The 14,108-nt window shown below is 41.6% G+C and overlaps 1 protein-coding gene across 3 annotated transcripts; it reads right to left on the bottom strand.

The window, feature by feature from the left end:
* Positions 1-4,958: 4,958 nt before the first annotated feature.
* On the bottom strand, positions 4,959-12,795 carry LOC144726678 (uncharacterized). 3 transcript variants are annotated; one of them, XM_078605462.1, is made up of 6 exons: positions 12,479-12,795; positions 11,372-11,683; positions 10,504-10,848; positions 7,699-7,783; positions 7,353-7,419; positions 4,959-6,611 (listed from the first exon to the last, which is right to left on the bottom strand). In XM_078605462.1, exons 1-6 carry the CDS (start codon positions 12,597-12,599, stop codon positions 6,246-6,248), a joined length of 1,296 nt encoding a protein of 431 aa, XP_078461588.1. In that variant the 5' UTR covers positions 12,600-12,795; the 3' UTR covers positions 4,959-6,245. The 3 variants fall into 3 exon arrangements, with proteins under 3 accessions (XP_078461588.1, XP_078461590.1, XP_078461589.1); XM_078605464.1 differs by having other exon boundaries at positions 7,370-7,419; XM_078605463.1 differs by having other exon boundaries at positions 11,372-11,514.
* Positions 12,796-14,108: the final 1,313 nt, after the last annotated feature.

The following is a 14,108-nucleotide window of genomic DNA, read 5'->3' as shown; positions in this document are numbered from 1 at the left end:
GATGGCCAACACCACGCCCGGCCGCCTTTGTTTCCCCAGTCGCGATGTTTACACACCACTACTTACTCGATAATTAACTAAACCATCTTAATTAAAAATATTAATCATCTCACCACCCACCGTCACCACCAGACATCAAATGTCCATCTTCAAAAGTCTACTCATACCCGTCTTCAGCATCATCACCTTCATTATCTTCATGGATAGCCTCACTACTATAATCATCTTTAATAATTACCTCACCGACCCATGAAAAGTTCAAGCTGACCACTGAGGTATGTATAAAATGTCCATAATATGTATTTATTTATTAAAGGCGTGTCACCCCTGCAGCCCAAACAGACCAGATGGAATTACCTTCAAACCACCTCTTTCTCTGGGCCTGCCTCTCGGTTTTTGTCCCGGTGCTTCCATATTCATCACCTTTTTCATCTATGTGGTTTACCTTTTTGCTTATGGTGTCCTAGGCATCGGAGTCAGACTTTGATCTTGTCTGAGATGGGTACCATTTTTGACATCATCTTCGTCTCTTCGTTCCTAAACTGAACCAGTCTGTGATCCAAGAGATCCACATCACCATCTAACTACTGTAACCACTATTAACAAGTGTGTGCGTGGTTTAGACGTTGATTATCAAGTAATGAGCAATGGCACGGTTTGCATGTTGAGACCTTGGACTCTAAACCAGATATCAGCCACCTGTAAAAGAACTCTACTATCTTGTTTAGCAAGTTAATGATCTCATGACTGCGCAAAAAACCCTATCATAAAATGTATTTTTTCACTAGATCTGGCTAAAATCCAGCATTTTAAATATTGGCTTTAAACACTACATAATATATATGCTACACTTCATACCAATGTGCGGTAAAGTGCACTCCCTGATGCGTAAATATAAAAAGGCAAATGTAAGGCTATTTCTGCCAATATTGGGACTCACAGGGTCGCACTGTTCTGTAGACCAAACAATACATAAATAAAAACATAAAATGGTAGGACATTTTTTACATATTAAAATTGTCCCTTTTTCATTTATACAAGTTGAAAATTTTTACATTTTACGAATGCCATAAAAAATTTTTTACAGCCTACTGCCGTTGGTGTGCATAAAGGTATGCACTTTCATAGTAGTATTCCTGATTGCACATGCAAAGCGCTTTGGTCAATCCATTGCTGGATGTGGATCTCCCCAAGGTGTGTGGGATATTTAACAATACTTCACCATGCTAGCCCCACCACCTACAACACCTGTTATGCATGGTGGATGCCCATCCAAGCACTTTTAGTTTAGCCTCTAGAATCTGGTTAATTTGGTCCTACGCTTTTTTGATTAATAGCCTCAGATTTAAAAATGGTTACACGTAGCTAAATTCCCCTTATTATTTCTTCATGAAATTTCTGCTCTCGAGCACATCTTTGACTTAATCTTCTTCTATCCCACCCGATCCCATGCCTCCATCCTGTTACCTTAACCATTGTGTCTTAATGTGATGCTACGGCAAAATTATATTTTACACCATACCCAGGAAAGAAATCCACACTTGAAAAACATGTTTTAATTGCAGATAATATTAATTATAGTTAAAAAGCATGCTGAACTATGAACACAACATCTCTATATAGTGTAATGAAACCACGTTTAAAACTGATACGGTATGTACATAATACATTTTGAACTATTACACGGATATGAACCACACCAAACAAACACATCTTAACAAAACCAGAAAAACAGATACAACCACGCAAGAAGATAACATGACAGATCACATTGCCACCAGAAACGTACAAATGGCAAAATAACAGATGATACGTAAAATAGTGAACATACATACAATTAATTGGAATGTTTCACAATCCTAACAGGTTTTAGACTCGATTTCATCCTATCTTATTTATCCAACAGAATAATGGGGGAAATGATCAGGTATTTATATCAACGACATGAATGATAAAGGTTTTTCGGTTAGATCGCGTCAGTATGAATGCGTCATAACCCTCCACCACCCGACACAGCCAGTAGGGTTTGTCACCTAAACAACGCGCCAATTAGTTACAAATTCAGCCCACCGGTGTGTTGGAGAGTAAATCCACAAATTGTAAATGTTGTAGATTTACACAAATTGTACATTTGTAACCAAGTGTAGTTTTGAAATATAATTTTGGGATACATTTTTTAAAGCAACATGATGTGAACCTAGACATAAAACTCTGAATACGTCCAGAATACACATCTCATTTGAGACCCAAACATGGCTTTCCTCTTGGCTTTCACATTCCTCCTCGAAGACACTTTTGTAGGCTGCTGTCCACATCTCCTTCAAAATTGAAAATTAAAGACAAGACACAGTCTTGCAATCATGGCCAACGGAGGAGTCATAGCAGGAGCAATAACACACCTACACCAACTCTCTCCTGAAACCCTCTCATTGTAGCTAGCAGACGTTGACATTGGTATTTAGCTCCTGAATATATTACCATACGCAAGAAAATAATACAATATAAGGCCGTGAATCATGGACAACCATTGAAACATTATTGGATTCGTGTGAAAACAAACAGCTGCGGTGAATATTACAAACTGTATTCAAATACAGATGCACACACTAACATCAGGCAACTGAGTCTAAGTAAGCAACCACAGATGAGGAGTGTCATCAGGAAGAGAAGCATGACGTGGGCTTAGCATGTATTAAGGACGGCACATAGACTGGCAAAGTTAATATACAAGTGGAATCCATCCGGCAGAAGACCACGCGATTTTCGACCAAATACAGATAGATATGCGCTCGAGAGACTGTCTGGAGAACACGGGGTAACAACCTGGAGAAACTGGTTCTGTCACTGGGAGCGAGCAACTGATCACAGAGTGATGGAGGAGTGTGACTGGCATCATAACCTGCCGTGACAAGTAAAATGTGCAATGCATCTGCTAACACAAACCTAGTCAGCAAGTACAAATAAATATTATTATAATACATCACTGATGTGCATCACTCTTTTGATATGTGAGAGTCAAGGCAAAATTGTTTTCTCAATGTGGTTTTGTTTGTGTAGGCCGACAGCTTTTTAATTACAAATATAATTTGGTTTACAACTACCATTGAAGTATATTTTGTTCATGTACACAATACAGGACTGCATTGAATAGGCACACCTTAGTGTTTTATTCAGCTCGAGGTCTCAAATTACCTGCCTTTGTTAGAAATGTAATCAGGACTGTGAAGAAATAACATTGCAAAGACATCTTGCCCAAAGGGAAAATCATTCGCTCTGAAATAAAAACCCTGTACATGGGTATACGCATGCTTGCGGCAGGTCGTATGTGGTGGGTTAAAGCGAGGGTACCTATTGATAAGATCTCTGACCAGCGTAGAAGAAGTTAAAAGTAAACGGTTATTAAAGACGTTCGATTAACAAACATACTTTATACAAACATGCCGCATTTCAATAAAGTATTTACATCGTCAATTGAAGACAACAGTGACATTATTTAACATGTCGGTAATTGAAGCTAAATTACAGGCGTATTTACGGAATATATTGATATAAATCAAACATATAATCAAGCATAGCAACACATATCATGGCATAAACGCTCACACATGTCAAAAACATTATTATTGTATGCTTGGTTTGCGGAACAGCATACCCTTGTCATCTCCCGATACGACCAATTGCCCATTATCACACCACCAACATCATCACCATCAACCTCATTGCATCCCCTGCAATTCCCTGGTTAAGATTGAGTCACAGCATTCGGTAGATCATCGATTATCCGGCGGCTTTGGGGGATGGGAGGAGGCACCGGATTACAAAAAAACGCCGGATAATCAACATTTTTTTGTGTTTTTAGGTGTTGTGTATAGTTATTTTTAGCGTTTTAAATGTTTACTATGTGAAATTGGCATAAATAAACACACAAATAGACAAAAAAATTACTGTATACCCCACTGTAAAACGTTACCGTATTCACTGTGTCCGTACTTAACACGCCAATCTCGAAGTCTCTGCATGGGGTGCTGGGGGGCAGTGCCGGATTAAGCTAGTGCAGGGCCTGTAGCATATGTTATAAAGAGGCCCTAAAAAAATATGAAAACACAATATTTTTTACTTGCATAGTAAAGTAATTGTATTTTTTCTTTTGCTATACAGCCAGATAATACGACAAATCGCTAACGTTAAACATCAGTCGTTCGTAAAAGTTGAAGGCAGTATAGTACTATAGTAATAGAGCAAGTGCAGAATCACTGAACCGAAATTGATAGCTTGAAAGCATTTAACGCGGGGCCCTTGAAAGTGCGGGGCCCGTAGCATATGCTACTTGTGCATATAATTGGGCAGTGTAATCAAGCGTAGCTGCTTGTTTTTGTCACGCTACATGGTACTGATCGCCTTTGGAGCGGTTTTTCCGGTTTCGCCGGATCGGCCCGGGACCGCCAGATAATGTTGGAAACCGGGTGAATTATAATCCATGATCGCTGTGTTATGTACTGTGTCATGTGAATCGTACAATGACACAATCGCCCGAGTCCACATGAGGGCGCTGTACACCTTTCCCCGACCGGCGTCTCTCTCCCACCACAGTTAAAGACACTTTCAGAGCGCCACCTACTGACCCATTCCCCCGTTGAAACTGGGAGAGCTGAATGGATGGAGTTTAAAATAACCCAAAGCAAGAAGATCTCCTTTGTTTTGATCTTCCACGAAGCTCTTCAGCAGTGTGCGACTGTGGTTATCCAGAACAGACCGTACAATGTATAACGACGCAATGCCCCAATTCACAAAATACGTAGGAGACTTCGATTTAAAGCTTTCGTGACTGCAGGGATTCATCTTCTTGGTTCTTTCGGTAAAGTCACGTAGAAGGGAAGTAATAAAATAATATTATGTTTTATTTTTATTATTTTATTACTTCCCTTCTACGTGACTTTACCGAAAGAACCAAGAAGATACGTAGGAGACATCACAGCGAAGATACGTTCTGCTGCTTCTGACACGGTTATCTGACTTGACCAACTTGAATGTGAAATTGTTACTGTGCATTTACATCCGCCATATGAAAGAAGAAGACTGACATAAACATAAAAAATATTGGTTGCAAAAGCCTACGTATTAAAAAGACTGCCATATTTTCTTCACAAATCTGGCTGTCTCCTGATGAAGATAGTTGTAATTACTGGCAAAACGTCGTACTCAGATTGTAAATGTCGTGGATTTGCTCTCCAACACAACGGTGTGCTGTACCAGTAACGAATTGGCACGTTCTGGTTACGTGATAAACCTTATTCATTGACTGTGTCGGGTGGTGGCGGGTTTAACAACACATTTTTATTTACGCGATTTAACCTAAAAACATATATTATGGATATTTAACTCGAATTAAGAGTGCTTCCTAACCTGTGGTCCGAGGACTAATGGGTATAGAAGAACTGTGCGGGTCTAGTGATCTACACCCGCAACCCAGTCCCTCATATTATTATTTTTCTTCAATAATATCCCTATTTGTTTGGATTATATTTGGTTCACGCGGTGTTAAAGCACTAACTTAAATTACATCTAAAATGACTCTGCTTCTAAATTCGAATTCTGCTCAACATTTACCTATGCAAGTCACACATTGTTTACTCTGCTTATTACATGCTACACAGTGGCTGTTATGTAGCAATGAGCAAACATTTTGTTGTTTTTGTCAAATTTCAATTTTACCTTTTGCACCATTGTCCTTCACACGATGTAAATCCCCATCTCTGCCATGTCTTTGATGTCATTAAAAAATATGCACAAATGTTTATTTCATTTTTAGTAAGGGCTACACAATCATAGGAGATGTCACGTTATACATGCTGTCTCTGTGTTTGCCAGACTTTTGTTACAGGATAGTACTACATACGATTTCACATCACCCTCACTTTGTATTCAAATAATTTTTTTATCCGAATGCTATAATGATCAATATTATGATTCAGAATTGGTTTCCTTTGGGCTAGATTGCTTGAGTACAATTTAAAACTCTTACCGTCCACCACCCGACAGAGCCAATCAAATCAGGTTATCAGCAAATCAGAGGAGGAATTTTCAAAAGCAAGCAAAGACTTGACAATGTTTACGTGATGTTTCGCTGGAAATTACGGCCAGCATCATCAGGCCTTTAAGTCGATCCCCATGACATCATGAGGACAGCCATGCTGCTGTTTAGAAATACATTAACTATGAATCAAAGTATTCACAATGCGTTTCATTCATGTTATTATTTTATCCAAATTCTGCTTCAGGTAGCTTGGGATTATAAAGTTGCTACACGCCGGTGCATCATTAACTTCGCTGCCAGTTTTACACAGTTCATTGCCCAACAATTTTGGCTCATCTTCGCTGAGCAAAGAACCATTGGAAGGGACCACGAGCGTATAGATAACACTCTGCGGCAATGCTGCATGCGTGGTGTTATCTGCTACATCCCTATATTGAGTAATACAACTCACGTCTCCATCGACATGAATTTCAATGTTGTGCACCGATGTATAATATGCCTCTGTTGTTGGCACAAATGACTCTGGTTTCGTTGCAGGCAGTTTGTGGAACTTCCACCAATCGTTTGAGTTACCAGGCTGTAAATGAAACACACACGGATTTGTTATCACTTGGCCTGTGGGTTAAAAACATGGATGAAACATGTGTCCACAATTTTCCCTTCCACATTAGTCTTGCTTCAACAGTGTATAGTCCTCAAAACTCTAACAATCTAACTATTGCACAATATGACAACATCAGCCACCCTCATAAGTGAGGGGGGTATGTGTTGACTGATCGAGATGACTGGCTTATTGCACCACCTAGGATCCAAACTGTTCCATAGGTGTGTTATTGTTCTTGTGTCTTTCCTCCACCCTCTTTTGTTTCTGCAGGGTTTTGTCTTTTACAATACAGTATAACCAAACACAAAGATCCCCCCATATGATCTTTAAATGACTGTTGGGGCAAGAACCGTTCGCGAGCACCTATTTATGCTGGCGCGGTACACGAGGCGGTGGGTGGACAGCCAAATGTTGATGGTTTACACACCGCACCAGGTTCTCATTTAAGGCTGAGTCGACCTTTATACGCATATGCCAATACAGTATACTGTATGTATGTACGTATATATATGCACATTCTACCCCTGAGAATATTCCACAGACAATGAGAAAGTGACTCTATCTGGTAAAGATAAAATCAATAATTGAGGTATCCTTCGGCATCACTTTATCATTTTCAAACAATGCCCTTGCATATATCTGTGTCAGAACAAAATGGTACATTTTGTGAAGAATGTTCTTCGACCAATGTTTGAAAGGAAAACAAAGTCATACCTTGCTAAAATCAATACCTTTGGCCCAACTGCAGTTTTTAGGGTCTGGGATATCTGGCCAAACGAATCTGAAAATTGAAACACAAGCGACAGTGTCAATCATATTAACATGGCATTATTACAGTAATAACAGTAGGTATGGCTAAAATCTTGTCATGGAGGTTACAGTGATCATGTAAATCGTGAATTTGAATAAAATCTGAAAGACATTGTAAAAATCTGTGAATGTTATTCAAGATTACCATGACAAAATCAAAGCCCTAACAATAAGCTATCTTGTGAAAATAATTATAAATGTGTATATGTATGCCAACGTATTAATATGCATTTTATAAAGGAGCATTTGCCTATATTTGATGAGAATTATGTAGATGAAGACGCCAAGCACCAAGCAGCATGACAAAGTGATGACAGCTTGCTTCCAATGATGTTCTGCAGAAATGCAAAATATTATTATTCAACATCATCATCATCGATCGGCGAATCAACTGCTAGGAACGTGCAATGTTGTAATCAATCTACCACATGTACATGAAATAATTTATTGCCCAATTTGCTTGGTAGTCATCATCCCAAATGCATTACATTCCTTGGCTGCCCCCCTTCAGTAGTATTATTCTTGACCATCTGGCATCATCCCTTCTAGCGACGTGTCTGGGCCAAACCCATGCACTTTTCTTAACAGATTGAATGATGGATGTCATGAACCTGCATATCTTCGCTAATACACATGCTCCTTTTTCTCTCAAATTAATTCCCAGCACGATATGTAGCACAGAAACCCTGTTGTTTCTTTGCTATATCATAGCAGGTGACATGCACGTGTAGTGACATAACGCCAACTGCTGTCCAGTAGCGGCAACTGCAGTGGACAGTTAGTGCACACCCCGTTGAGCATCTACATGGCTGGGTGTGCCGGCAGTGTGGAGGAACTGGGGCAAGGGTCACAGAAGACGTCATCGGGAAGCCCCTGGAACCCGCGAGTGGGTTCGAGAAGGCAGGGCAGAGCCAGGCCGCGCCGAGTAGGATAAAAGCAGTGGAGAGCGAGAGCTCCGGGCTGCCGGTTCTGGAAGTGGACTCGTCTCGTCGCTGCTGCCTTCACTCGATAATTGTGCAGTCGGATAGTTGTTTGCTGTCTCGGTCGATGCCGTCAGTGTAACGCGGTTAGGGTTGTGTCTAGGCTGGGCTGTACGACATCGAGAAGGAACGAGGTGAACCTGTTCAACCTAAAGAGTGTTCATTAAGAAGGTGCCTCTTGCAACTACCTCGTCTCTGACTTGTGCTACACTACACGTGCATGAGCAAAACGTTTATTCATATTGCCATTGGTATGTTACTTTAAAATTCAGATCAGATTGACTTCGGTCTGTTCTCAATAGCTGTCCTAGGTAAACATACTCTGCCGCACACATGCCACAAAATGTACCCTCATATGAAGTCGTTCGCACACTGTGCTATGAATCCCAGATACCTAAGTTTGTGACCTTGGTGAAGTATGGGAGACGATCTGCCAATGATTTTACAAAGGGCTGTACATTGTATGAAAAAAAATGAAAGTACGGCCTAGGAACTGCTTGGTCACACCGCTGCTAGCACTAGAGCGAACTCGGGAGTGTATAAGGTCTATTCATTCACGTTAATTAGACAGATTGGCCAATCAGTTTTAAAGACAATGCATATGTAAGAACAGCACGTGGCCTAGTGGCCGCAAATAATGATTGCAGCGATGAGGACAGGCAGGGTCAAGTGAGGTAACTAGGTGAGGAGTCACCACGGGGGTAGGGTGGAACCGACGAGGTGTTAGTGAGGCTATAAAAATCTCCGACAGAAGAGAGTTCGGGAAAGGGAGCGTGGCCGAGCCAAAGTGAGACATAAGGGAATGTGGAGCAGTTCTACGGCTGTATCTTTCTACCTGATGATGGTTACTTATGTTGCGATCGAAACGTCGTAATTTATTATTTATTTTTCTACCTACATGACTTTACCGAAAGAACCAAAGAGTATGAATTCCTACAATAACGAAAACTTCAAATCAAGTTGCTTCTAAATTAATGCTTGTTCACTAGGAAGTGTATGTTTTGCTAATCATTAGATGGTCTTTTTGGATGCAATGGCTTTTGATGGCTGAGTAAGCATATTCACTCCAATGCGACGAGCAAGAGGAAAGCCAATTTTTTTCACACGTTGAGTTTAGCAGAGAATAGCAGTTGAATTTCACAGTGCATCATACAATCAATGTTACAGCTGCTATGATAAACTGCACACGTTGTGGTCAGGATACAGGTCTACATTATTTACTTTTTTTAATTGAACAACGTTAGTAATAGGTTTACACAGTGCCGGATTATCCTAGTAGCAAAAGTAGCATATGCTACGGGCCCCGCACTCTCAAGGGCCCCGCGCTAAATGCTTTGAAGCTATCAATTCCGATTCAGTGATTCTGTACTTGCTCTATTACTATAGTACTATACCTCCTACAACTTTTATGAACGGCTGAGTGTTTAAGGTTAGCGATTTGTCGTATTATCTGGCTGTGTAGAAAATGAAATAATACAATTACTTTACTATGCAAGTAAAAAATGTGTTCTTAGGTTTATTCGGTAAAGTCACGTTACTTTACCGAAAAAACCTAAGAATATGAATCCTTGCAGTCACGAAAGCTTCAAATCTAGAATAAAAAAATGTGTGTTTTAATATATTTTTTGGGCCCCTTTATAATATATGCCACAGGCACTGCAGTAGCTTAATCCGGCACTGGATTTATAAACAACTCACGTGAATATTCCCATACGTTTTGTACAATTTAAACAATCCACTCATAATCCCACATTGTATTTTCAGACAACTGAAGTACAGTTTTTGGCAGTCCAATTACACATACAGCACGCTGTGTATTAAGTTAACGTACCACCGATATTCAGGTTAATTACGTAACCCTTTAAAGGCCGTTTGAATATTGATGTTTGTCAATTCAACTTGTATGACAAGTTGGCACAATTTCAAAGTTACTAGTAATGTGGTAAGTGCAGATGTTCTGTTGCCTACGCTTAAGAGGATATTTTAATTCGCAAACATTGCACCGACGTTCCTTTTACAACAACGGTCAGCTAAATGCCATGCATCGAGTGCGCACAAATAAAACGCGAGTTCACCTTTTGCACTAAGATCCACAAATTTAAGCAAAGCCGCATCCACAAAAGTGGACGTATTTTGTGCCCGATGCAAGTAGCAGTTGACTCGGATGAAGCTGGTGGCGAGGGTCGGACTATGCACGTTCTTGAAAGTGACCGTGGAAAATATAAAACCCTCTCCCCGTTGCAACTCGGTCGATTGATGCCACATCACCTGGCCCATGGGTAATATCTTCCAGGTTAAGTTCAGCGTTTGACATTTATCCGCAGGTATTCTGCACTTGAAGGTTGCGGAGTCTCCTTGCCGGACGCTTTGCTCCTCGGGATAGACCTCGCCTTTGCCGTCATTATTAATCTCAACAGTGCCTAGGAGATACACGAGTTGTACGGTGTTAGCATCATCATCACAGGAATGTTAACAACTGCGTCAGACCGCATTGTGCCATTTGTGAACATCCATTGCAGTCATTGATTGTCAACCATTATCCATCGAAAATAGAAAATCGGACAATAATGTCTCGTTGATATATCTGTCTTTCGACGTAAGACAAACAAATGTATTTTTACTCACAACCCACTGGCCCCACCGCCTTTTAGGAGCACTTAATTTCAGCAGCAGGGGAGAGACCGATATGTGAAGGTGAAATATCGTTTGCGTATTTATTTTGTTACGATACGAACCAAGGTCGATTCATTCCGAGCTAACGTGAGTGACGATCAAATAATGAACCTGTCTTGGCCGCTCATCCTTTCAACAAGACGCACTGACCAAAGCGGTGAAGTATAGTCATGCAAACCACTGTAATCTGGAGAGGTGCCTTCATTCGGCAGTGCATTGACAAAGGCGTGAATATCATTTTGAGAGAGGTGCATTACAAAAACTCAGGACCGTTTACTCTGAGAGTGGCAACTAGACACATTTCGCCATTTCTCCAGAGAATGATTCCGATGAACTGTTGGCACGGCGGCTGCACGTTGACCAAGGTGACCCCGGAAACGACGGTGCCATTCTCGAATCTCCGCTGCCAGGTCCTGTTTTGGATGCCGGACACAGTGAAGTTCCAGAATAGTGTCAGTGGCTCGAGGTGGTCGCCACTCGACGAGTCATCCTGAAAGGTGCTCGTGAACGTCGCGTTGTCCCCGACCTCCACCGACTGAAAGCCAGGGTGCACCTCGCAAGCCCCGGTATGGTGGGATGGACCTGTGTGCGTGTGTGGGCAGTGTGCGCAGCGCGTACAGCTTAGAGTGCGAAAGAAGTTGGACGTGCGTACATATGCGATACATACATTGCTGTACAGGGAGTCCACAAAGATAGGAATCATTATTTACATATCTGTAATTAGACCGAAGGTTGAACTGGTCAGTTGAAATGGCACAATTGTGAGGGAAACTGATATTGCGATAATTGTCATATCATGAAATGTAATATCGAAATATAATGTTGCGACAACCCTACCAATACGACTGAGAGCGACTTTAAAAAAACCCGACTAAATGTGTGATGATAGAAAAACCATAACACTTCGCTGCCTTGTCGGGTTGTACTTCCACGTATTTGTTCGGCATGTGGAGCAAAACAGACATCATGTCGAACAACTTGCGGCACAGAAGCTCCTTGAATGGGCGCCGTGGTGGCGAGATGTTAACTACCTCGTCTGGTAAACAGAATGGTTGTGGGGTCGAACCCAACCCTGATGCCAGTATATTTTGAATTTGCATGTTCTCCCTGTTGTTGCTTGGATTTTTATCCAGGTCCTCCGGTTGTTTCCCCCCCATATTTAGAAACATGCCACGTGATAAGCCACTTTTTTGAGCTATCATTTATGACCAGGTAGCTTGTGAAAGAGAGCTACCTAATAAAATACATATAGTTTACAGTTTAGTTTATAGAAAATTCAGCTTCCTTAAGAAGCTCCCAACACACGTCAGAGCTATACAGCACAACGGTAAAAAACCTGGACAGCAGGAGTAATACAGAAAAAAAGAGACGGCTTACCTGGATGTAGGAGACACAAGGCAGCCCAGAGACGGACGCAGCTCACTGCGTACATTTTCAGCAGCGTCTTTGCCATCTGTGAATGTGTGCCCGGGCACAGTAGATGATGATATGCATTCATATCGCTCGCTCATGCGAGGCCAGTTGTGGTGTGGGGGGGGGGTCCTGATGTACTGGAGTAGTAGCCACACTGGATGAACTTGTCGGTGCGTGTTAGTTTTTTAACAATTCAAAGATAATCGTGGAATTGAAATATATTATGTGCAGCGGCACGTGCATTGTTTGACATTGTACCGACGACAAAAGTCGAGTCTGCTTTCCGGCCACGCATAACACGAATGGGGAGTGATAACACTATGTATTATATCTCTAACCGGGTCACCCCTCCACGCCACCACCCCACCACCCCCGCCTCGGCAACACAACTCTGTGTCGCCAAGCAAGCATTGAACAACACGGCCCGGAGAGACATTCAAACCTCGTCGGATTGAACGATGCTCCAGGGCTCCAGTGCAAAGTAGCATTGAGGCTCAAGAGTGGAATTCCTATATAATTGGTGGGATTGGTATTATCAGTCACTTGTGAACGCCGCACACGCCACGTGGTATATTCATACCTGTCAACTCATACGGGTTTACCCCGTATTATTGTACAGGGGAACTGAGTTTTCAGGACTATATACGGCGTCCAGCCGTTTCAATACAGTCCACATTTGTTTCGATTTGTTTGTGTTTCTCCCTTGTGATGGGACTTTGTAGGATGTACGTTGAGATTTATAAGGGCACGGGGTGACCAATAATGTCTGAATTGGTATGTAATAAGGTAGGCACTGATAAGTGGTGGACAGGTATGTATATTACTGCCACACACAAAGGGAAGAAAACATGGATAATACGTTTACGCAGAGTGTAATAAACAACCTTTAATTAAGGACTGCAGAATACTGTATATGATGTATTTTTATTCTTTAAAATACATATACAAATGTGTTAAATCGTGTAAGAATGTCAAACTCCACGCGCTATATCGTTGAGTCCCTTTCTAACAGAGGTGTGGACTCGAGTCATGTGACTTGGACTCGAGTCATGAATTTGATGACTTGCGACTCGACTTGGACTTGCATAACAATGACTTTGTCCCACCTATGAGATGTGGACTCGAGTCATGTGACTTGGACTCGAGTCAGACTCGAGTCATGAATTTGATGACTTGCGACTCGACTTGGACTTGCATAACAATGACTTTGTCCCACCTCTGCTTTCTAACACAGCGCGGTGACACCGATCGGCTACATACGGATATCTTATCACTCTTAACAGCATCACATTGCACTAGAGATCCCCTCCGAGCCCGTCTCATGAGGTTCATCAGCACTCCAAGTCACCGTAGGTGTAAATCAATTAAACATGTTGGGTCATTTCCCGCTCAAACGTCCGTTGAGGCAACGCTCATGCATCTCCTGTTCACAGCCTTCAGGCAGTGGTGGAAATTCCACATTCCTATGGAGGATGGAGGGGAGGCACAACCAATGTTTACTCCACCCCCACACACAAAGTGTACTATATTATCGACCCTGGAGGGATAATGGTGCTGAATCAACCTGCAACCCGGATTTAACTCGCAAGTACTA

This window comes from Lampetra planeri, chromosome 24 (assembly GCF_965212315.1).
Source record: "Lampetra planeri chromosome 24, kcLamPlan1.2.h2, whole genome shotgun sequence".
NCBI classification, from domain to species: domain Eukaryota; kingdom Metazoa; phylum Chordata; class Hyperoartia; order Petromyzontiformes; family Petromyzontidae; genus Lampetra; species Lampetra planeri.
The sequence above is the reverse complement of the archived record's forward strand: the minus strand, read 5'-3'. Positions and strand labels throughout refer to the sequence as shown.